The 25129-nt window shown below is 45.1% G+C and overlaps 1 protein-coding gene across 1 annotated transcript; it reads left to right on the plus strand.

Annotated features, from left to right (window-relative positions):
* The first annotated feature begins 265 nt into the window (after positions 1–265).
* LOC115331988 lies at positions 266–24927 on the plus strand. The gene is made up of 6 exons (XM_042294769.1): positions 266–363; positions 7488–7743; positions 9840–9919; positions 20810–20919; positions 24141–24332; positions 24736–24927. The coding sequence occupies exons 2-6, from the start codon at positions 7709–7711 to the stop codon at positions 24925–24927; spliced, it is 609 nt and encodes a 202-aa protein (XP_042150703.1). The 5' UTR covers positions 266–363; positions 7488–7708.
* The last annotated feature ends 202 nt before the right edge of the window (positions 24928–25129 follow it).

Genomic DNA, 25129 nt, shown 5'->3' on the forward strand with positions numbered 1-25129 from the left:
GAAACAACACGTGAACCCTATTTTCAACCACAAAGAGTTACTACACTTCACTCTTACGCACTTATTTAAACCATATACGAACATAGACCTTCGATGATCGATCGGCTCCATCGGCTCAGAACTGTTTCTCGCTACCACCGCTAGGGGATTCTTTTCGGCTTCTGGTTGGTCAAGAGAGCATGCCAAGCCCTCTTTCCGAGTCTGCCGCACGCCCTGGCTCTGCCCGCGCCTCCCATTGACCAAACTCTCTACATATACGGCTCTGAGTGAAGGCAGTACAGCCAGTACAGCGGGGCAGCGGTCCGTATGTGAATGTCAGCTCGGCGATTTCGGTTTCACGTTCGGAGACTTCTCGGCAAACAGGTACTGTCTCAAGACTGAATCGATAGAAGCGTTAGGCGATGTCTTTGAAATCAAATTCGCAACGTCCCGCTCATGGTCGTGCCTTGACTTCTACAACGGCTGAGTTGGCGCCAATCGAGTTCGTTTCACGGCGTTCTTATACACGCGTGCCCACTCAGCGTGGCGCCGCTGGAGCGAGTTCGTTTTGGTCGGCACTCCACGAGTGGTTGCACTCTCCGGCGGCACCCCACGCGTGCATACACTCGCTGCACAGAAAAAAATTGCGGTGGTTTAGCTCGGCTATGCCAGGATACACGTAGCGTGAGCTTATGCGCACAAAATTAAAGGCGCTATCAAGCGGCTCCGGTGCAGCGTCAGACTTGGCTACTGCGCAACGGAAGCGCACAGCTGGGCACGCGGCGGCGCGAGTACGTCTGCCGCGGCTATGACGTCACTCTGGAATGCGCAGACCGGCGAGGCGCGCTTTGCGGCGGCGGCGGCGGCTCCGGCGCGCCAGCTGTGCGCCGTGTGACGTCACTGCTCCTCGCGCATGCGCAGCACGCTGTTTGGGAGCCACGCGAAACTGCTCAACCTCGGCCAGTGTAGCTCACGCTACAAAAATCGAGCGTGGGCCAAAATGATATCCGGTCATACTTCACTAAGGCGAAGAAGGGGAGCAGGCAACGAGGGTTTGTCTGCTATAATGTGTCGTTCGAATAGCGAAACCGAAGGGAAAAAAAGTAGATTTTCTGATAGAAATTGTGTCCTGCGGGCAACGGAATCAAATGCAAGCTTGAATTGTGAGCGTTTGCTATTGCATGAAGGAAGCAATTGACAACCCCTGCTTTATTTGCAAGTTTTTAGTCGCGCGCGCTCTGTTCAGGTACGGACGCCGAAGTATACTGGGTCTCAAAAAAAAAAAAAATTACATGGTCTTTTTTACCGCAAAAATAAACTAGGCATTGCCGAACGCTTATTCTCGGCCCAAAGGTAGCGCTAGGGGACCGGGTCACAGCCAGATGCCAAACTTTCAGCCTGGTCCGATAACTTAATCAAAAGTTGCAAGTGATTTTCTGAAAATTTCAATGAAAAAATGGCAGCGGATGGAGTTTCCGAATACATAGGGCTCTATGGCACCAGAACCCGAAAACGGGCTAAAATGGGCTCCATTTTCCCATTGAAATTTTCAGTCATATTGAAAGATGGTGTCAAGAGCAGCGTCTGAAGGCGCAGACGACACACAGCCGAAATCCGTTGGCAGCAGAAGCGCCGCCGTTATGCAGACGCGTTTTTTTACTTCAAGTTTTGCTTTTTATGTCCGCACTTATTTTTTCACCGAAGGTACATTTCAAAAATATGTTCATTTTATAAACCACGGTGGCTGCGAGCCGTCGCGATAAGGAGTGAGTGCCATCTATCAACACAAACGCCAAACACCCCACTACTGAACCCCTGTCGTCCGCATCACTGTTCGCCGTAGACCCTGGCAAGTTTTTTGGCCTTATTTTTTACAGAAAGAGAACTATGCTTTGTAACTTTACAAGAAAAACCCAACCTGTGAAATACACCTTTGACGAAAAGTTTAGATTGCTACGTGCAGGCGTCGATTTTTATGGTCCATTTTACGTCGAGCTTGGTGACTTGGATCACCGTATATATCGGTGTGTGAAGAAATGCTCAGAACAAACGCACCAGCAGCCCCCGATATCTTTATTACCATCCGTGTGCGGGTGAACATTTTAACATTTGCCGACAAAGCTACCCCAGCAGAAACCTCTGACTGCCCAATAAGCATCCGAGAAAGCTAAACACAGTGACTTTACCCGAGGCTCGGGCAACATAATCATGTTTAACATTTATCTATGTCAGCAATTTTGCCCCGCCATATTTTGTTTGAGAAAGCTCTCGTTCTCGATGCCCTCACCAAGGCTAAAATCTGATCGACCTGTAACGACGATCAAAATCGTATGTCCCACCAAACGTTTTGCTGGATATTCCAACAAACTAGTTTTAAAGGGACCATGAAGGCAATTTAATTTTTTTTAAAAAAGAAAGTGTTTTCGGAAGCATTGGGGTCCAGGCATGCCACACAATTTTTTCTAGAACGTTGCGACTCTTATTTCTGTACCTGCAAATAAATTTGCGAAACCGAAACAAACATTCAGATTTCTTCCCTTTTTCGCCTCTGGAAAGAGAAGTGACGTCAGGGAGCACTGTTGGCATCGGTAGGATTTAGTGCACACTCAGTGTGGTTCCCGTGGTTCGCTCTAGTGCACGGCGGTCTGTGAAGAAAACCTGGAAGAAATGGACGACAACGCCGCGCTCGCAAACGAGTTTGAGCTGTTTTTCAGCGACCTCACGCCGACTGAACGGGAGATGCTGCTAAGGACGCAAAACTCTGGACTGGCGACAGATGCAGCAATGCTGCGCATTGCTGCATCGGTCGCAACATACTACTGCAACGTACTACTGCACATAAACGCGGCATGATTGGTGAGACACCAGTTCGTAAAGCGAACACGAGACGACGCACGAAACCAAAACCAAAAGTCCGCCGCCCCCGGCGCTCCTACCTCTTTTTCCTTTTTTTTTGTCCATGGTTGCTCGATGCTTGTTACGCGCCCGAGGTAGCAGTGCGGTATGCGTTCAACCAGTGACAAACTGAGGGATCGCTTCAGATTATGCTTTTATACACAGTATGAAACCTATTAATTCCCAACTACAACTTCAAAAGATTATTCAATGTTCAAATGAACTTTTTTTATCACGTCTCACCAACGAAATAAAAACCAAGAGCGCGTCTATCGTTTGAACCAATCGCCAGAAGAGGAGCCCGTTGTCGTCACGCTTCGGCGCACTTTAGTTCACCTTTCTGCCGCCGCCTCGGTGGGGTCTCAGGCATCGTTCCCGGCGCTATTATTACCGCGCCTGTTTTTCTCGATTGGTGCGGCACCCAAACTTCTGTTCGGGCTAGAACTTGGTCAACAGTATCTAAGACGTGCCTGACATCCATTTCAATCGTCGAATAAAACTTCGAAACTGCCTTCATGGTCCCTTTAATCTGTAGCCTTTCAGTGATTCACGCATGATACCAAGATCAAACGGATCAAGCTTCTGCGCGGGCAGCATCATCAGTTTTCTCCAGTATAAATGGTTTTAAGAATTGAAAGATCTCAACTAGCCGCTTTGTAGTCGGCTGGTTGCAGAAATGTACGCCATCTGTAAATATCTCCACGCTTGAAGTCATAGGATATATAAACTACAGGTTGCAGCAACCAATATTTATATATAAACATTGGCAGCGAATGCACTCTTGCATTCCACTTATCATGTCGAACAGAAAGGCGCTAGTTTAGGTTTGAAGTCGGTACTCTTTCTACAACATAGATTGCGACACCGTCAGTCTTCTGCACTCGGTGTATTTGGCAAGTTTATTTGAGGCCAGTTCTCCATGTGACACTCCACAAGTGCGATCCATTCTGGGAGAGAACTCGAACGGTGCCAGTGCATGTGAAACAAACTTGCTATTAGGTACTGTACATTATGTGTGCCTAAACTTGGGGGGATCGGTGGCCGAGTGGGCTAGCGCACAGAAGCTCGGAGCACATGGAGCGAAGGCTCGCTCTGCAGAACCCAGGGATCCTGGGTTCAATCCCCACCCCTGCCCGTTTCGATCTGGATGAGCATCGTGCAGGCGTGAGGTTGTGTATCACTACTGTGTGGTGCATGTTAAAGACCCCAGGTCTTTAACATGCACCATACAGTACTGCACTGGCTAAATTGTTCATCTACAGCGAGTGCTTCGTCGCATATTTGAAATGGCTGACCGACTACACACTGTATAAATATCCACACAACTCCATTTATTATTCTGGACTTGTTTGTTTCTGTTCCCCCATATTTTCTATCTCCCTAGTCAACCTATAGCGCCGTCCACTCGGTGTCAGGGGCACGAAACGTGTATGGGCGCCTGCTTTTCCCTGAATACCTGCACACCAAGCGGCACTGCGTAATAAAAGTGCAATAATAAAAAAAAATACAACAGTTCAATCAAAACTAAAGAAAAAAAACAGACTAGCAGGTTCTTCCACCTTTGTACCCACTCTCAGGATGCGAACGGCGAAGAAGGCGTTCAGCATTCCCGCCTCCAGCTCTAGCTTCCTTCCTTCGATAACACTTTGGTGACTTGTGAACCTTGAGCTTGCGCGCACTTGAAGCACTGCCAAAGGCAACCAGCGCTCTTTGGGCCGGAAAAATACAAATATCTGGGAGTCTGGATGAGGGAAGCAAATATCGAGAGGAATGCAATATACCCTTTGCAAGAATCCCAGGAGCCCACTTTTGGGAGTCCTCGGTACGCTCCTCTCATCATCTGTCCTCCCGCAACCATGTGATATATAGGTTCCCAAGGCAACAACATTTGAGCAGCCGAGTCGAACGAGCGACGAGCGCACGGGGATGGGGGTTGAGGGTATCGCGTTGGCTATCTTGCGAGGCTGCCCCTTGTTCATCCCTCTTCTTTGTATTGGCTCCGTCGTCTGCTACACCGACGTTTTGTCGAACCTAGTCGAACCCTGCCGCGGTTGTTGTGCAAAGTAAGTAGATTCGGTGACACTGCAAGACATGAAGGTAAGTTACGAAGAATAACATGTTCAAATAATGAATAGACCCTTTTTCCGTTTACAAAAATGAACTGCTGCTTGTAACCTAAGCGACTTCCGGTCACACCGTCTTTGCAAGCCTGTTGAACTTGCTTATGTCACCAGTGCTAGAAAGCACAAATGCTGCACGAACAATAAATTTAGAGATTTAACGAGGGCCTTTGGCTGTACGATATTACATCTTGGAGGATGCCAAGTTGGTTTACAAGAATACTCGAAAGATTTTATCGGATCTCTCACTCCTTCGTTCTTTTGGCATTCACCTGGAGAATTGGTGGTTAACGTTTCATCTTCATTTCAAGCAGCGCTCTCGGAGGGGCCCTGCAGTGACTTTTTGACTGGTTTGTAATTTGCACTGAACTTGAGCGCACTGAACGCAGTAACTTGATGAAGCTTTTCTTTTCTTGAATTTCGCTCTATTTTAAAAGTTATAGGCAAATTAAAATGATAAAAACAAGCGAAAAATAACCTCCTTCATTACGTCCTTCGTCACAGCTTGAGTGGCCGTAAACTAGAGGAGGGGTAGTGAGCTCAGCGAGCACTTACGGCTGCCGCACTTTGTGTCGACGGCTCGAGAGGGCGCCACTAAAGCGTGCTGGATAGGCTGGATGAAGCAGGTGGCCAGGGCGGCTCACATTGCATTTGTTGCGTGATTCAACACTAATTCAGCATAAACGGCAAACGACAACATACTAGGGGCAAAGATAGTTCAGAGGGGGAGCCACTTCGCGCTGCCATACCGCCAAACGGCCAAACCCTAAGCCAAGCCTGCCGCCGAAGGCCTTCGAAACGCTTCGAAGCAGTCGGATCTTCGAGCCCGTATACGCCCGCAGCGCCGCCGTGTACATCCGAAACCTTTCTACGCTCGCCGCTAGTCGGTGCCTGATCCCAGTACCCCTTTCTAGTATGCGCCGCCTTTTCCACTGTTCGGTGGTGGGTATGTTGACGGGTCATTTCTTGTTTCCGTACTTCATAAACTGCATTTGTTTCTTTTCTAATCTAAAATACTGAACAAAAACTACTTTCATAAATAATTAAAACGCTTCGCACAACTTAAATTTTGTATTTCATCTAAAAAGAATCTTTTAGCGGCTATGACCAGTGGTAAGGCCAGGACCAAAGACTTCACGTATGGCGTGCTTTCGGCACCGCAGGTCGCCCCCGTAGGTGGAGGAGGTTTCTGCGTTGTCCAGTTAAAATATGATGCACTGATATTTAGTCACTCTCTTTGTGCTCGCTGGCTTGCCCAAACCCCAAGAGACGGGGAAACTGCAAAAAAGTTAGAATGCTTAAATATGATTGCAGGGCCCCTTTAAGGTAGCCTTTGTTCATTCTTTTTATAAACTAGAAGTTTTCTGGAATGTCAAACACTGGAGCACTACCTGGTGGCATTTACCATAAAAAGGGTCTATAGCTTCACCTGTTGCATTGCATTTCAGCGCCACATGTGTGGTATACTGTCAATGGCGTTCCGGCGGATGGGTGGGGTGGCAGAGATGGTTGCGACGTTTGCTGGTGGTAGCTTCCGCGACTGACGCGCAGTCGTGGAGGCGCAATGAGAAAGCGTGTGATCTGTACCAAGGGTTCTCAAAATTACTTACTGTCTTGGCGCTGTATGTTTTGCAACAGTCTATTGCAGGGGTGGCCAAACCGCGGCTCGCGAGCCGCATGCGGCTCTTTGCTGGTCCAAGTGCGGCTCGCGGATCCCTCGTAAGGGGACCCCCCCCCCCCCCCCCCCCCTTCGCCCCTTTTCGCGTTTCCCCAGGAAAAAAAGAAAGGATTTCAGAATAAAGCACACTGCAGCTTGCACTTTAACAGCCTTGTACTCCCATACGTACAGTCGTACAGCCCTGTGCCCCCATACGTAGCGTCAGACTCTGAACAAAAGTTAAATTTGTCCCCCCCCCCCCCCCCCCCCCCCCCCCCCCCCCCCGCTCTTAGAAGTTCCATGGTTTTATTGGCGGCTCTTATGCCAGGCCAGCCTGGCCACCCCTGGTCTATTGGAAAAGGGATAAGGAATTCCCGGAATCCAACCGTGACGAGCGGAGTCAGGAGTACACGCTGTGTCGCTGAGATACTCGCAGTATATATAAGAATTTGTCCATAATAATAATAATAATAATAATAATCTTTATTGAACCCTGGAGGGTTGCGGCACCACAAAAAGCCTCCGCAGAAAGTTTGTTTTTTATGGAACGGACATTCAAAAGCCACACCGCATGATTGGCGTGGGGTCTACGCTGTGCAGTGTGCTGACAGTTTCAGGGTTAAGGGTCACAGAACAGCACTGAGGAGCTGGCGTTAAATCAGGTCATCGTAGAATTCTGGAAGTTGGCAAGTGCCACTGTTCCTCGTTTGTCAATGAAATGCCTGTAGAAGCGAGGAATACTGTTCCTCGTTTGTCAATGAAATGCCTGTAGGAGCGAGGTGGGACCTGTTCACACTTGCAGTGCAGCTAGGCCTTCCATTTGTTACTCTGTGCAGGACGCAGGCCCCCCTGTATAACAAGGGAGGCACGCGGGACGCGGTCCAGGGTTCGAGGACTCGTCACCAGCAAGAAGCAGCGGCAGTAGAATCTGTGGCTGGCGGATGAGGATGGGGCGAATCGGAGTTCTTTCAGGCCCAGCACTCGGCCGGCAGCCGAGCGAGCCCAGAGCACGGGAAGTGTCGGGGATTCGTGCAAGCGATGTCGTACGTACCTGAAGATGAGCCAGGCAATCATCGTGTCTTGTTGCAATAGGTGAGAGGCAATGGAGTTCAAGAATGCACAAAGCAAAAGCAAGAGACAAAGACGGACGGGCTGCGTGCCGCCATGTTGTCCGTCGCAGTGTATCCAGCTAATACGCACCAATCTAGAATTTCATGGCGGTATGGAACTATAATATATATTTATTATTTATTTCAGATACTCTACAGCGCCTGTAAGGGCAGTACAGTAGGGGACTGGCAAACATAGAAATGACATAAAAAAAACTTGCATAAAAAATAAGAAAATAAATTGTGTGCTACTTCAAGTGAAACGCAAAGCAGACACAACCAGCTTAAGGGAAGCTTGCATGCAAGTAAAAACTTGCTTCGCAAATGCATGTGAACATGAATATTTCACAAACATTATGAGTGCATGAAAAAAAACTGAGTTCACATCTTTAGACACCAGATCCTCTGGTAGATCGTTCCAGTATTGAATACTGCGCGGGAGAAAGGAGTATTTAAAAATGTCACTTTTAGATGTATAGGACCTAATTTTTCTGGAATGATTTCCGCCTGTGAGAAATGATGTGGGATTGCAATAAATATTTTTTTTGTTGATGCTGCAATGCTCATAATAAATACTATAAATAAGTTTTGAATGAAAATCTATGACGGGCTTCGAGAGGTTGCCACTTAAATTTACATTTTGCAGCGGTCACTGGTATATGGAAAGGAGTGACGGTACCAGCACTGTGTTTTGGCGATCGGGCACTGTGCATGAAATCGTAGGTTATGTCAGCATTAGAGATTCAACAAAGAAGTGTAGGTGCAGTATTTAATCTTTTGTTTCAGTTAGTCTACACATAACTGGATGGCACTACCGCAGGCCCACGTGGGCCCTGCACTCTTCTTGTGGGTTTTTCTTTTTAAATTACAGTAGGCAGCTTCGCACTGGAAGCACATGGAAAGACACAAAATCGGGGAGTGTGGGGGCATGGGCTGGTCGTCTTTTGAGTGCAGGGAGCAAAAGTTAACCGAAACGGATGATATGCGGTAGTCACGGAAGGTATTCAAGCATTTATACACAAACCGTTTAAACACGAGATGGACAAACCAAACCCGAAAGCTTACCTTTAAATATCTACACACTAGTGGTGGGGCTGAGCAGACTTCTTCAATGGAAAAGGGAGTTATAAAGGCAGAAAGGAAAATGTGGGAGGGAAGAATGCAGGAAAAATGGGCTCTTACAGGTCACAAAAATAGCAAGCTTCCAATGTAAACCATATGTTTATTTTCACAAATTCAAAAGTTAATTAGTACATTTTTGGTAATTATCTTATAATTAGTGTGTGTTTGTAATCCCTGACGTCCATTGTTGCTAGTAGTTTAGTATCCCAAAAAGAGTTCTTGTTTTCTCAATTACTTTAAAGAAATTTTTGTTTTGACAGAAATGGTCGGTATATGAATGCTCGATATGTTGAGCATTAAGCAACACTCGAAATGTTTCGTGCAACAAGGAACATGGTGGACCTTCCTGAATGGGTGGATCCAAACATCCCGCTGTTCAATCGAATTTAGCAAAAATATGGGGAAAACTGGTGGTTTCCAGCGGCATAGATATCTCAGATTTTTTCTTTTGTGAGTCCTAACCTGTTTACTGATGGATTTTTACTGTACTGGCAATGGGGCAAAAAAAGGAAGAAAATTGATTGTGTTAGCATACTTTCAAAGTTTACATTTGGCGGAAAAAACTACCGCCTATGTGGAGCGCAAGTTTGTCTGCTTCTTGCGCAGGGGTTGCACTGCTGTAAGAATGCCGAGTTCTGATTGGCTCTGGTGGAGGGATAGGGGATAGACCTCAATGCTAGCTGCTTTGAGGTCTAACCATCATCCTTCCAATCGGAGCTCGGCGTGCTGACGTCACCGCAGTCCCTTCTCAAGAAGCTGACAAACTTCCTCTCCGCATAGCTAGGCACACAAGCGTTTCACTTCCTCATCCATTTGTCATTGTTATTTTGAAGTAGGAAAGTTCCGGGTGTGTCTTGTTTGTGTTATCTTCGTAGTTGTCTGGCTAGCTTGATGTGCTTGGAAGGTGTGCCCACTTTCTTCTTAATTAATGTCACTACCCTTTGCATTTGGTTCTAGTCATCTCATGGTCCCGGCGTTCTTAGCAACCTCACTGCAGACAGCAACTCTAATGGAACCGATCCCGCCCTCAAGTTGTGGTATGTTTTTCCTTTTAACCTCTTTCATGAACGGAGGACATAGCAGAGTCTAGACTATAGGCAGTTTTAATCTAGGGCAGCGCTTGTTCAGCTTTCCGCCGACTCCCGGGGGTTTGTGCGGGTTCATTGATCCTCCACCAGGGACGCTTCCGCACTTGAGCCCAAATGAAGATGTGCATGGTAAAGCGGGTTGCTTCGAGGGAAGGAAGGCTAGGAGCTGGATTGAATTTTCACAAAAGGTTATGGCAGTGGGGATTGGGCAATGTAAAATTTTGGTTTCTATTAAGGAGGAGATTAGATTGTGGCACCCCAAGCGGCAAAATATAGAACTACATGGATGGGGACAACAAGTAACAATGACTCAGTGCTCGGCTGACATAACTGAACACAGCGTCAGCGTTTGGCTGGAGTTCGGGTTCCCCGGACGCCCGAGGGGAAGAGAGGGCTCTTTTGTTACCACTCCGGCCTGCATGAACAATGCAGCATGCAAGTTGCATATGCCCAGCTCGCATTCTCTGACGACTGTATTCGGGAGACATGCGGCACTAACAATAAATGTCACTTCGTTTATTGTTAGTATTTTTACATTAGGTCGGGAACATGCCCACAAGGCCTGTGGGCATGTCCACAGGCGTTGTGTTGGGTAAACACCAAGGTGTGGGGACAACAAACGGGTCAGAGCACCCTCTATAGTTCGATCTCCTCGCCAATACATGTGAAGGTGAGAACAAGCTAGAGGAAGAAACTTTCTACCAGGCTCTGGGCTGATGTTGTCAACAAAGGAACAGTATAAAAGGTTAGTCATTGCATCCTAATTTTTTTTTTTTTTTTCATAAAAAGTTGAAAAACTTTTTTGAAAATTTGTATTCTAAATTAACTTTAGAGAAAACATTCACTTGTCCTCCAGATCTTGTTTTTTACTTACATAATATATTCCTGGCCATCTTTAGTGTCCAATCAATAGTTTTTCAGCATGTCATACTGTTGAAAACATTCAGGAAGCTGGAGAGCAACAAACATCCGGGGGTTGAATGAATGCTTCCTTTCATTTTCATACGAACTGCCAGTTTTCAATAGAGTGCAGTGATGTGATTGCTGCGCCAATTATGCCAAACTGTGCCAAGGGGCTAATCTTGCTACATACTGCTACATTTTGCCAAAATATGGGTAATCTGCACCAAGCCTGCGCCAAAGGAACAATTTCGGTCGCCTTTCAAAATTGAAGCTATATTGAGAACCGTAATTGAGCATGCGTGAGCTAGGTGGCTCAAGCTGCCGCCCGACACAAGGTACCCTGCATTAATCGTCCACTCAGTATTGCATGGTTTTTCCCGATGTTTTCGCGCCCTCGTCGTCTCGAAAATCTCGTCTCGCGTCTTTTTTTAAATTTTTTCAACTATAGACACGGGCGTGTGCGGACGCTCCGACGCTAGTGTGCTGGGTGCCAGCCATGCCGTCATGCTGTGAAACAAAACCACGTTTTTGGGCGACGAAAGTTACTTTGTGAGCTGAAATGCTCGCGTGACCACAGTCACCGTGGTCGCGCGACGTCGGGTGTTGCCGTCCCCACGTCGCTACAGATATGGCGCTTTCTAAACTTGTTCATCGAGATTCCTGTCCTTGTTTAAATCATACACTACTACAAAAATCCCTCTTTAACTCAAATACTGCTTGTCGGAATATTGATTACCTAGGTTTCTCTCAGTGGGCTTTCTTTCGAGAGGGACCCCCGGTACGTGGAAATTCTGCCGCAAAAGAAAATTGGCGAAGAGAAGTGAGCTAAATTAAGGTGCAACCCCACCGTGCATGATGTTTAGGTGCTTTTTTGACGGTTTATAACTTTCTTTCTACGTATCCTACAATTATAAAGTTAATGTCGAATTAAAGGGCTGTTATTCAGCGATACTTTAATGTCTCAATATTACGATTATTTTTAATTGTTAGTTAATTATATAGGTTTATTTTTAATTGTTAGTTAAATATTCAGCTTTCAATAGACCGCACTTTCTAATCTTCAAAAAATGATTTCTCTAATTATAACGTCCCATCATCCACAATAGTTTACGTAAGCATTTCGATGGATATAATGAATCAAAAAGTAACCAACAAGCCTTACAAATATTGTAAAATTTAAAATAAAAAAAAGTTTAAAATGGTGCTAAAAAACGGAATCACTTCAACTACACACACCACAGCGCACTATAGCAAACAACACTCACACCTTACACACGAAAAATAAAGCAAAATTCAAACAAACCGCGCTGACTGACAACTCTTTTTATTTAACTTTGTCTTCTTCAACCTCTAGCACCACCGAATTTCCCAAATCACGCGCACCGATCTCCTAGATCGGTGCGCTTCAACACTTCAACTAATCAAAATTACACGACATTAAATTATAAAACATCCTTCGATATTACATTTTCCAGAACTTCCATATTGATATATAACACGTTAAGAATGTTATTAGACCTCAAACTTTTCCCATTCAGTTACGGAAAATTGTAGTTTCTTAATGTAAAATACGGATGGTGACGCTTGTTCAAGAATAGCTTGATGTGCATTTTCCATCGTGTGCCGTTTGGGACGCCACGTGAACGACAGAAAAAGCGCCAGATGTCAGGGTGTCAGATGCCTGGATGCCCGCAGTGAGCGAGCCAGAGATGTCAGAACAAGCGCGTGGCTGTGGGTGCACCACAGCTGTTTTTGCACGCGTGCTACTGAACATCAATACACATACCCGACGCTATCCAAATGAAATGGGCGTCATGAAAAGGATTCCGCCATTTGGGATTCTGCCACGTGTGCGAAAACATTTGAATGTTTTTATCACTTGCAAAAATTATTTTTGCAGTTAAACTGCTTGTCGGAATGGTTCGACAATATTTTGTTTCAAAAACCACCTCGGTGGCTCTTAAGTGGCAATTATATTAAAACAAAACACAAAACATTAAAACGTCTCAGCATCTTTAAGCCAACGCGCTAGCCCATGAATCTATTTGTAGGCTTTATATACCGGTTGAGGTGCCCCGCAGTCTGACGGAGGCCAATCTGAGATTTCAGTTGCATGTCAAAAGATATCCAGTTAGTCAAAATAAACACGTTTTTTTTATTGGGGTGTGTTAAGTGGTTTTTGTTTGTTTGACTTGCAAAACCCCAAAATTTAAAACCCAAAGATGTAAGGAAGCTCACGTATACGTGTGCTTCCTAACTCCAAAACTAATGCTGAGGAAGTCATACGTTTGAATCATGACTATTGGTAGTTGCGTTTAATTTGTACTAACCTCCAAGATGGCGGCACCCATAAAAATATTGGGGAAAAGAGTACTGATACTCAGCGTAGCTCCTTTGGTTTAGCTTACAGGCTAAACCTAGGGTGCCTTAATGTCCTTTTGTTTAGGGTGATGCCGCCCTTTGTAGTACCCGACGCCAATAGAGCGAGCTGACGGGTAAAATACAAAGAAACCGATGAAAACGAAATGTTTCCACAGCACAGTTGGTGCCACAAACGCGTGCAGGGGCATGCTCTTTCTTGGGCTTCTGAACAGAAAATAAAGATAAAAGTGTGGGACAAAATGGCCAGATGTCTCCACCCTAAGCAAAGCGCACATGAAGGCATCCTATAGGTAAACCAAGTACGGTGGGGGATCATTGGCCGAGTGTGTTGTGGCACCGCAGATCAGAGCATGTGGAGAAATGCGCGAGTGCGAGCTCCGTTCAAAGCATGGAGCTCACGCTGCAGAACCTGTAGGGACTAAAGCCCCTCGATGTGTTTGCGTTGGTCTTTCAAGTAACATCAAATGTGCCAGTGCACGAGGGCCGTGCCTCGAGCGGCCTCTGGAGGAAAATGGGGGCACAGCACTAAAATGACTGGCCCCTTAAAACATTGGCGGCGGAGCACCCGCTCGTGGCACGTGTCTTGCGTGTTTCCACAACAGTGGTTGGCGCTGCTTGTAAAAATGGCCTTTATCAAGGGGCTTTAGCAGGGACCCTGGGTTCCTGCAAAACAGTTGTACTGCACTTTTATAATTTACAACGGGTAACAATGTCGCCCTACGAAACTCCTGCTCTCTAAAAAAATAACACCTAAATTTGAATGCGCCATTACATTGCATTTTTAAAATGTGTTTGCACGTTCACATCTTTTTTTTTTGTCTACATCTTCGATTATGCGGCTCTTACTTATGATGAAACAGACTATAGTTCTAGGACTTCTGGAAGGAGATTATATAACTAAAAAAATGGCACGGAAACGCAAAAGACGTAAAGAAGAAAAAGAGCCATAGGCGCATTTATTAATGCGCCTATGGCTCTTAAAATTAAAAAAAAAAAGCGCACCAAAAGCTATAAAAGCGAGCTCCATGCTTTGAATGGTGTGCTTGTTCACTGAAAGAGTAGTTCAGGGCAGCATGCTCGTTCTTGTATGTTCTGCTTCACTCGCACACTAATTATTGGTAATGAATTTAGTGAAACAAAGCTTACCTTTAGCATATATGCAATGCCCCCAGTTTTCACGTGATTACACACTTGTTTATCATTATTGTTTTCGTTTCCCACTGCGATTCAGCTCGGGCTCTTTTGCGTGCTACATGCATTAGAGACCAAGGTAACCCTGGAGCATTCTATTTCGCGGATTGTAAAAAAAGCCTATGCTATTTGTTACGTGTGCCACAATCAATAAAAATATTCTAAACTTCACATGTGGCCGCTTGCGTGAGCAAACAGTGTTGTTTGTCAAGAACAAGTGCGATTGTATGAAATAACGTGGGAAAAACTCTTTCTAAGCACGCGACTGTTGGCATGCAGTGAATACTCATAATCGGCGATCATATGATTTGTAGCTGTCAGCAGATGGAGTCTTTCTATCAACCCAGAGTTAGGATGTTTCTTTCTGTTGTAAGCAATCAGGAGACAACTTACACCAAATCTGAGGGTAATAAAGTACTATGAACATTCAAACATAACGTCCTGAGCAGTATATTTGTACAAGATTTAGCTTTCGATGCACCCTTAACTTTTGATACGCTCAACGGTACTGTAAAATGTAGTGCTCTTTCAGTCTTAATCAGCGTACCATGTTCGTGCTTACACTATATTTTATACAACCTTAAACTCTACCCGTTTTCATCTTTTTCATTTTTGCACACCACTACTGGCACGGAAAAATAACCAGATTAAGACTTGTACATTGCTTTAACCTCTGTGCAAAAGCTATCCACAGACCCAGAATCTTTGCCTGGCCAGTCATTGCATTTATTGTTGAACTCTTATTATAATTAATTTTTATCATTTATTGCTGCGAGTTAATTTTTTACCTCGGCATTTTTTTTTTTTATTATGACTCCCGCACCAGTCCTACTTTAGGTTTACCAAACTCAATATCTCGACCTGTGTGTCATTTTTTGTGTTTTTCAGTCTCGTGGTTTTGGTCAAAATAATCACCCAGCTACCTAGATAAGACACCTGACCGCCCCAAAAATAGTTCATTTGTTTTAATTTTTTAGGTATTTAATTCCTCAAGCTAGAATTTTGGGAACCCAAGTCTATCACGTCATCACGTTTTCCTGGAAATCCACAAAGAGCCAAACTACATGCTCAACAAATGGGCCTGCCCGTCGTATAAATCTGATCACATATGAAATGTGTAATTGGCCTCTGAAACCCCACAAGGCATTAACGGCGCACAGGCAATTTTACATTTTTCAACGCGATGGTGTTTTGTTGTGGATGTGCCTCACCATTTGGCTCAGGTCGATTTTTGCGTTTTGTTCTGACCATTTTTGCTGGAGACGTGAGCTCGGAGCATAGGCAACTGGCCCACTTGCACGAGAACTGGCATCTGCAGACTTTGTTTCTGCATTCGAACCGCATCCACCAACTTTTTACATTGTATCCGTATCCGATCTGCATCCGCATACTTTGTATTCATATCCGAACTGCATTCGCAAAATGTGGAACCATGTCGATGTTCTTGCTAACCACCAGAGGTTACGATTACATTTAGACTAGCAAAATCAGCGGAAATAACGCTGACCGCGTTCTTCTCCGCCGCACGCAGAATCGGAAACTTTCATCTGAGGCCCCTTAACTCTACCCTGAAATCTTTCATTGTTTAAAAAAAAAAAAAGTCATAAAAAAAAAGTTTGGAAAGAGAGAAGGAGAAGCAGTGGTAGGAAGACAAAATCCTTTCTGTGATGTTACCGAGCGTATGCGGCCGCCTCGAGTCTCACGGTGTTTCGTGTCAGCCAGCTGGCAGATGTGCCGCTAAGTCAGAGTCCAAGGCCTGATCGGATCGACTAACGTATTGTTAGAGAAAGATCGCGGCCTGGAGGCGCCCAAATATAAATATTAAAAGAATTTTTTTTTTTTTTTTTTGCTTGGGGTGGTTTTGGAGGTTGCGCGCTGCAGCCGCTGGCATAACTGGCGCCCTGGCCCCCTGGCGTCATAACCGGACGAATATCAACTACCAGACTTTCTTGGCTAGAACTCTAAGCATACAAAAAAGAAACAGGCAGTTTACTGGCTGCCTGTGTGTGCACCGCTGATTCCGAAACTTTGCAAACCTGGTGCCACAGGGTCGCGCTCACTGTCGAAGCAGTTTTGTTTGTGGTATCCGTATCATGACCACACCACTCTCTGCGGAGAGGGGGAGGTTTTTTCTACTTTCGTGTGACTTATTCGTTTGAGGTTTTCTTTCTCCCGAGAAAGTTTTTTGCTCTTTCCTTGCCAAAGAACTAGCTTTATCAAGACAATTGATGCCTTGCATTCTTAACTTTTTCTATAAATAGCATTTTTGATGAATCGAAATGCACTAACTTAAGCAATCTTCAGTGAGAATCGGGCCTTTCTTAGCGTCTCTATCGTTTCTTCGAAACTCGTTTTGTTGAAATACGTTTCGTGGACAACTTTTCACGGACATACATTTCATGGACACACGGTTCGTCGACGCTGTACGTTTTGTGGGCACATGCCCCTGCGACGTTTTGTTGACAATGTATTTCTTCACGGGGCCGCTAAAAGCTAGCGCGCGATTCACTAAGGCGTGCTTAACCAAACCATGTCCCCCTCCTCCTTGTAATCCAGGCGAGACACAAAAAGTTTTTTTACGAAAATAGCAGGGCTGTGTGCGACGACACGTCTCAGGTCTTTCGACAAAACGAACATGGGAAGCCTTTCCATCAAACGTCGCATGTCGACGAAACGATCTGTAGATGAAACGTCACCAGACTCGACGGACTGAATGCCACAGGGCAAAAATTTAGAATGATGTGATTGCTGCACTAATTGTGCCAAACTGCGCCAGGGGGCTAACCCTGCGCCAAAAAAGCAATTTCAGTCGTCTTTCAAAACCCAAACTAAACTGAGTACCATAATTGAGCCTGCGTGTGCTATCTGGTGCAAACTGCCGCTTTTCTCGTTTTCTTCCTCAAGCTGAATTATCCTATACCAACCCGCTCGTTCTGTCCTTACCCTGCATCAATCGTCCATCCTGTCTTGCATAGTTTTCCCACCGTCTCGCGTATCGCGCTAGGGGTCGTCTCGTGGGTCTCGTCTCGCGGGTCTCGTCTCGCGCGGACGCTCCGACGCTAGCGTGCCGGGTACCAGCCATGCAGTCATGCTGTGAAACGAAACCATGTTTTTGTGCGACGGGAGTTACTTTCTGAGCTGAAGCACTCTCTCCTGAAAGTAACGACCGTGGAAAAAATATATTTGGTCCCTTCTATTCACCGTGGTCGCGCAACGTTGGGTGTTGCCTTCGCCGCGTCGCTGCAGATTTGGCGCTTTCTAAAATGAAGCTAAGTACCGCCGCATGTTCATCAACATTCCTGTTCTTTAAATCATACTTTACTACAAAAATCCCTCTTTAACTGAAAGACTCCTTTGTCGAAGTATTGATAACCTAGGTTTCTCTCAGGCTTTGTTCTGAGAGGGACCACGGTGTGTGAAAAATCTGCCGTGAAAGAAAGTTGTTGAAGAGAAGTGAGCTAACGCAAAGAAGGGCAATGCCTGCACGCTGAACCCGCACAGCCCGCTTGTTTGTCTCGAGTTCAGTCGTTGCACAAAGCGCTCCAAGAACTTTTTGACCCTGACTCGCGATGCGATGTGCTCGGGTTCTTTGTGTGTGTGTGTGTGTGTGCACGTTTAACTTGTACTTTGTTTGCCGGCCTGGCAAGTATGCGCCGCTGGACCTTTTTTTTTGTCATATTCCCCACATTTACATTTCGCATACACTTTTGGGAATCAGTTGGCGGCGGAGCTGAGTGGCATGGTTTCGGTTTCGATCAAACATTCATTGTCTCCGCTCGCACGACGAGGCACGCGCAACTGCAAGCCTGCCGAAGTTTCCCTCATGTGCATGCGAACTTGATTGCAAAACAGAGGCGACAGCCTCTGTCGTGCAATCAAGTTCGCTTGCAATCAAGTTCGCTTGCAATCAAGTTCGCTTGCAATCAAGTTTGCTTGCAATCAAGTTCGCTTGCAATCCATCGTTTTACGTTTCCTTACTTTTGACAAAAATCTGGCACGTCAGGAACCAGCAGAACGGCGGCAAGCGGTTTTTTGGAATTGCTCGGCAATGCCTACAGCACTGTACACTTATGGGATGTCTCAGCAGTAAAAACACAAGCAGCGAGTTCCATCGTCACATCAGAACACAACACAAAGTGCCCTTTGTTTGTACAGCACTTAAGAATTAATATTTTAATTTTTTTTAAGAACATCTGGTCCAAGAGCCACTTTTGCTGCTCCGAAACAGTCTTGGATGCTTCAAAAGCCACTTTTGCTGCTCCAAAGGACTGCTTTGGCTGCTCCGAAAGGTGCTCCAAAATGGCTTAGGCCAATCACATCACTGCATCCGCATCCGATCCGCAATCTGCCGAAATCCGTCTAATTTTTGTCCACATCCGACAGTTTCCTGCGGATATGCAGGACTCTACTTGTGGGATTTCTCAGCAGTAAAAACACAAACAGTGAGTTCCATCCCAACACAGCACAAATTGTCCTTCGTTCGTCCAGCACTTAAAACAAATATTTTTATTTTTCTAAGAATATATGCTCCAAACGCTACTTTTGCTGCTCCGAAACACTGTTTTGGCTACTCCAAAAGCCACTTTTGGTGCTCCAAAACACTGTACTGGCTCCTCCAAAGGCCACTTTTGCTGCTCCAAAACACTGTTTTGGCTGCTCCAAAAGGTGCCCCAAAATGGCTTAGGTCAGTCACATCACTGAAAGTGTTTGAGGCGTCATAGAGGTGGTTAAATGTGTTTGGGGATTTATAGGTTTTAAGTCGTTCTCAGATATATGGACGAGGCTAGTAACGGGGGTAGTCCTGAAGATGTGCCCACTATACCTTTGGCAGATTGTTATTTCTTTGAGAAACAAAAAGTGCTCTTTTCATTCAAAGGATCAAAAAGGCACGTCGATCACACATATTAAAATTTTAGAAGGTTCCGTTGTTAGTATTCAATGGTGTGACTTTTAAAGTACTTGCTACTTACTGCGTGTCATCAAAAACAATAGCCGACTGGAGGTAACATCCCCCCGGAAGTTCCCTCATTATTTGTTTTGGTTAACCTCCACACACCATGTATAGACTAGTTTTCAAAATCCTAGCCCCCCTGCGATAATGGCAAATAATAGTGTCAAACACAGGCTTTATAAATAGAGGGGCTCTGCATGAAACAAGATTTTTGCTTTACAACACTCTGGCATCGATGTTGTTCTTTAAACTTCGTGACTATGCATTTCTTATGTTCTTGCACACAATATGTGCGAAGGTTTCTAAAAGAATCGGAATCTGCAAAAAGCGCAGCCCCCTACTGTGTCATGGCGTCAACATAAACAGACATGGCAGCGCCCATGGAACAGAGCAGACACTAGTCTATACATGGTATTCGGGCCACTTCCGGCCGACATGACAGGGAACCAAGAATACTTCTGGTTCGGGTATTGTGGGCATGCTTTGAAAGGGCAATCTCTCCGCTGTGTTTTGTTTGTTCCGCGATTAAATTGATGTTTTGTTGTTTTTCGTGCCCAATTGCTTCTTGCAGTGCTGTAATGTTTTGTAATTAACTGGGTAACTTTACTGTGGCAGATCTTTGCAAAAAAAAAAAGGTGCAACAAGCCACAAACCTGCGGCCTTCTAGCACGGGCAGTTCCTTAATACTGAATAAAATATTTACATAAGTGTTTAATATTTCTTTTTTTTCATCTTAGAGAACAACCTTTACTGAAGTTCATTTTCGGCTGCATGCGAGCTTGTAAACAGTCGGTTGATGTGAAAGTCCTGAAGGATAAGATATGACTGCGTCCCATGTTGAAATTCTTTCACTGATAACTAGAAGGAAATCATTAAGTTTTTGCCAATTAGAAAACCTCACCTGCGTACTGAAATCTTGTTTCACTCCCTAAATAATGAGGTTTCCAGTCCTCCAAAAGTATTCAGATCCAATCTCTAGATCCAAAATTACCGTGTAAAGAATGTTTTGTCAGGAAAAAAAGTATTTCGGAAAAACGAGAAGAATTTTGTAAAACGAAGCTTCTAAGCACCATGGCTATCAAATTTTTGATAGACATAACTACATAAAGGTGCACATTTTGAGTGTAGTAAATAGAAGATATGTAAACTGTGGTTTAGAGATAAAGATAAGAATGCTTAGAAATAACTTTTTCCCTAGGATTTTTGCTTTTAAAGACTAGGGACTCCCCTTAGTTAATGTTGTCAGTTGTGTTTGAGTGCTTACATGGGCTGAATTCAGAAGGGCAGTAACATATACTCCATAGCTTCAGCAAGACCTCATTAATGGCTACTCTTTTCTGAACAAAGTGGTGGCTATCTTGGTTGGGCATTTTTTGTGTGTGCTACTACACAAGGTTTTTTTTTTCTTGTAGATAATGGAACTGCATCGTTAAGGAAAACCAGCAGCCCATTGAAAGTCACCGAGGACATCTCGTTCAGATGCTGTTCCTGCACCTACGTCACCAGAGATCAGCGTGGAATCGTGAGCCACCTGGTTGCCCATGGTGATAAACAATTCAAGAGCCATCATCCTTCCGTGTCCTCTGGCTCTAGGTCCAAAGTGCCAAGCAACGCTCAAAAGCACAAGAGTGATATGTTCAAGTGCGAACTGTGTCCCCGAGCCTTTGCTCGGAATTCAGATCTAAAAAGGCATAACCAAACACACACTGATGAAAAGCCATTTAAGTGCAAGCTTTGCCCAAAAGCCTTCTTTCGGGGTATAAATTTGAGAGTCCATATCCTAACACACACTGGTGAAAAGCCGTTTAAGTGCAAGTTTTGCCCACAAGCCTTTGTTCGGAATGCAGATCTGAGAAGGCATAACCAAACACACAATGGTGAAAAGCCATTTAAGTGCAAGTTTTGCCCACTAGCCTTTGCTCGAAATGCAGATCTGAGAAGGCATAACCAAACACACACTGATGAAAAGCCATTTAAGTGCAAGCTTTGCTCACAAGCCTTTGCTCGGAATGCTGATCTGAAGGTCCATAGTGAAACACACACTGGTGAAAAGCCATTTAAGTGCAAACTTTGCTCAAAAGCCTTCTGTCGGAGTATAAATCTGAGAGTCCATATTCTAACACACACTGGTGAAAAGCCGTTTAAGTGCAAGTTTTGCCCACTAGCCTTCGCTCGGAATTCAGATCTGAGAAGGCATAACCAAACACACACTGATGAAAAGCCATTTAAGTGCAAGCTTTGCCCAAAAGCCTTTGCTCAGAATTCATATCTGAGAAAGCATAACCAAACACACACTGGTGAAAAGCCATTTAAGTGCAAGGTTTGCTCGAAAGCCTTTTCTCGGAGTATACATGTGAAAGTCCATATTCTAACACACACTGGTGAAAAGCCATTTAAGTGCAAGTTTTGCCCACGAGCCTTTGCTCGGAGTGCAGATCTGAGAAGGCATATTCAAACACACACTGGTGAAAAGCCATTTAAGTGCAAGTTTTGTCCACAAGCCTTTGCTCGTAATGCAGATCTGAAGGTCCATAGTTCAACACACACTGGTGAAAAGCCATTTAAGTGCAAGTTTTGCCCACGAGCCTTTGCTCTGAATTCAAATCTGAGAAGGCATAACCGAACACACACTGGTGAAAAGCCATATAAATGCAACCTTTGTCCCCAAGCCTTTGCTCAGAATGCACATCTGAGAGACCATAATCAAACACACTGGGAATAAACCATTTAAGTGCAAGCTTTGTGCAAAAGCTTTTGCTCGGAATTCAGGTTTGAGAAGCCATACGGCGACCCACACTGGTGAAGAGCCATTTAAGTGGCACACTTTGCCTTTGCTCTGTATTCAGCTCTGAGAAAACATAACCAAACACTGCTTAAAAAGAAAAGAGTCAAAGTACAGGCTTGCTGGTGGAAGTCAACCATTTCGTCGTTTACCCTGAGACTGGGTTTTTTTTTAGAAGAGCAGAAGTAACAGAAAACCTGTCCTGTTTTTTTTTCTGTTCTGCTCTTCTAAAAAAAAACCCCAGTCTCAGGGTAAACGACGAAATGACTGCTTAAAAGCCATTTAAGTGCAAGCTTTGCCCAAAAGCCTTTTCTCTGAATTCAGATCTGAGAAGGCAGAAGTGCAAACTTTGTCCCCAAGCCTTTTTTTCAAAATTGTCTGAACTGCCATTTTCGAACACTGTTCAAGAACTTTACAGATGCGCATATGCTGAATGCCTTGTGGTTGACCTGTAAGTTGAGCCTTCTATGCCTTATAATGCGTGTAACAATTTCACTCATGCAGCATTGTATGAGATTTTCATTTAAATGTATATATACCCGAGTGCACAAAATATCTGAAGGCAATGCTCAGATTAATAGTTAAGTTCACCACACTGAAGCACTTGTACGCAATGAGTGTCACTAAGGCCAGCAGCATCCCATGTCATTTTCTAAATGGTGTCCCCTCATCTGACACATGCCAATTGATGTTTTAAAAGTCTAAGGCCATTTTCATAAAAACATTGGCAGCAAATAGCTTTTTTAAATGCCAGCAATATCTGAGAAGGCCCAGTTTGAATTCCATTGTGGTGGGTCACAGAGATTTTGCACACAGAGCTAGACTGGCATATTGCTCACGAGTCTTTCGTCCAAATGCCACCTTTTGTCATCACACAAAGCCATTGGAGAGTAGGAAATGATTCCTTTCCAGCTGCAATAGGGTGGGCAATCTAATGGGAAACTTTAACGTTTTTTACAGCAGTATACTCTATGTTGTTCATCAGAATACAGATTGCATCATGCTTTAGCTGATGAAAATAATTCCTGGAGAAGGGGAACAAGGGGGACAAGGGACAAACACAAATCTCCAAACACAGCTAGGTGACTGGTGCGCGACCGAAAAAATCCGCCTGGTCCGGGTATTGAACCCGGGACCTCTTCATTACAGGTGGAGCGCTCTACCAACTGAGCTAACCAGGGGTTAGACTTCAGTAGAGCAAACTCTGTGGCGCACCAGTCACCTAGCTGTGTTTGGAGATTTGTGTTTGTCCTTTGTCCCTCTTGTTCCACTTCTCCAGGGATTATTTTCATCATTCTTGTCCAGCTCGCTTGCACCTTTACATTTAATTGCATTATAATGCTTTAGCTCTTGTTCAAAGTTTCCTTGCACTCGCTCGAAGTGTACTGCTTTGAGGTAAGGTTCAGTATGTTTGTAAAAAGTATCTATTGTTTTCTTTTGATAGAGCTCCTGCTATGTTAAAGAAACAAGCCTGCAGAAAGTAAACATAATAAAAAGTAAAATTCTGTTTTGCTGTGAAAATGAATAAAACATTGGCAGTTTCAATCTTGACACTATTGTTTCTTCCATCATTTGTAGCTTTGAGTACTGAAATAAGTGTGAAGGAGCTTTTTCCGAGATTTTTCGTTTTGGTGTCCTGTACCAAGCAAAGGCATTTTTGTGGCATTTACCTCGATGAGGGTCGATATCCGAGTGTGTGATGCCTCGCAGTGCTTTCTGCTGCCTATTGGGACATCGCTAGTTGAATAGACCTTATGTGAAATTGCTTGGTGGTCTGACGACACTGAGTATCGCCATTTTAATGTTGGCAAGCGTCGTCGGTACCGATAGCACGGTGGAGGCAACGGAGCCAACCGTACTGGCAGCGTGCGAGGTTGCAGCGGCTGTGCTTTCCTGCTAGTGGGCAAGGCAGCAGCCGAACCATGCGGCCACAGCTAAACTTGTTTGTCTTTTTGATACAGGTTCTTGCTGCTGGTATTGACCCAGTCACCTACGAAGATGTCACCGGCCCGAGCGATATCTGCTGCTGCAAGTTGCGAGCGCAATTGCCAGTGATAACCCTCAACGACGCTGACACTGTATCACGGAATGGAACTTTCGACCGTGGCCATGTGCATTTTCCGGTCCTGCATAGAATTCATCGGGCAACATTGGTAACTGGACCAACGGCCACCGCCCCTCAAGCGTTCTTCGCCAGTGGGCAATGCAGCAGCCGAACCCTGTGGCCACGGCTAAACTTGTTCGTCTTTTTGATACAGGTTCTTGCTGCTGGTATTGTCCCAGTCACCTACGAAGATGTCACCGGCCCGAGCGATATCTGCTGCTGTAAGTCGTGAGCGATATTGCCAGTGATAACCCTCAACGACGCTGACACTGCATCACGGAATGGAACTTTCGACCGTGGCCATGTGCATTTTCCGGTCCTGCATAGAATTCATTGAGCAGCATTGGTAACTGGACCAACGGCCACCGCCCCTCGAGTGTTTTTCGCCAGTGGGCAAAGGCAGCAGCCGAACCATGCGGCCACGGCTAAACTTGTTTGTCTTTTTGATACAGGTTCTTGCTGCTGGTATTGACCCAGTCACCTACGAAGATGTCACCGGCCCGAGCGATATCTGCTGCTGCGAATCGGAAGCGCAATTGCCAGTGATAACCCTCAACGACGCTGACACTGCATCACGAAATGGATCGACCGTGGCCATGTGCATTTTCTGGTCCTGCATAGAATTCATCGGGCAACATTGGTAACTGGACCAACGGCCACCGCCCCTCAAGCGTTCTTCGCCAGTGGGCAAGGCAGCAGCCGAATCATGCGGCCACAGCTAAACTTGTTTGTCTTTTTGATACAGGTTAGTAAGACGCAAAATTGTTGTGAATTGAAGAGCGATTTTATGTGTTTGGTTGTGCTGCCTTGCCCAGGCGCGTTGTGCGATTCTATTGCGAGTTGTTT

The sequence above is a fragment of the Ixodes scapularis genome, unplaced genomic scaffold, assembly GCF_016920785.2.
Source record: "Ixodes scapularis isolate PalLabHiFi unplaced genomic scaffold, ASM1692078v2 PGA_scaffold6__148_contigs__length_123643588, whole genome shotgun sequence".
NCBI lineage: Eukaryota > Metazoa > Arthropoda > Arachnida > Ixodida > Ixodidae > Ixodes > Ixodes scapularis.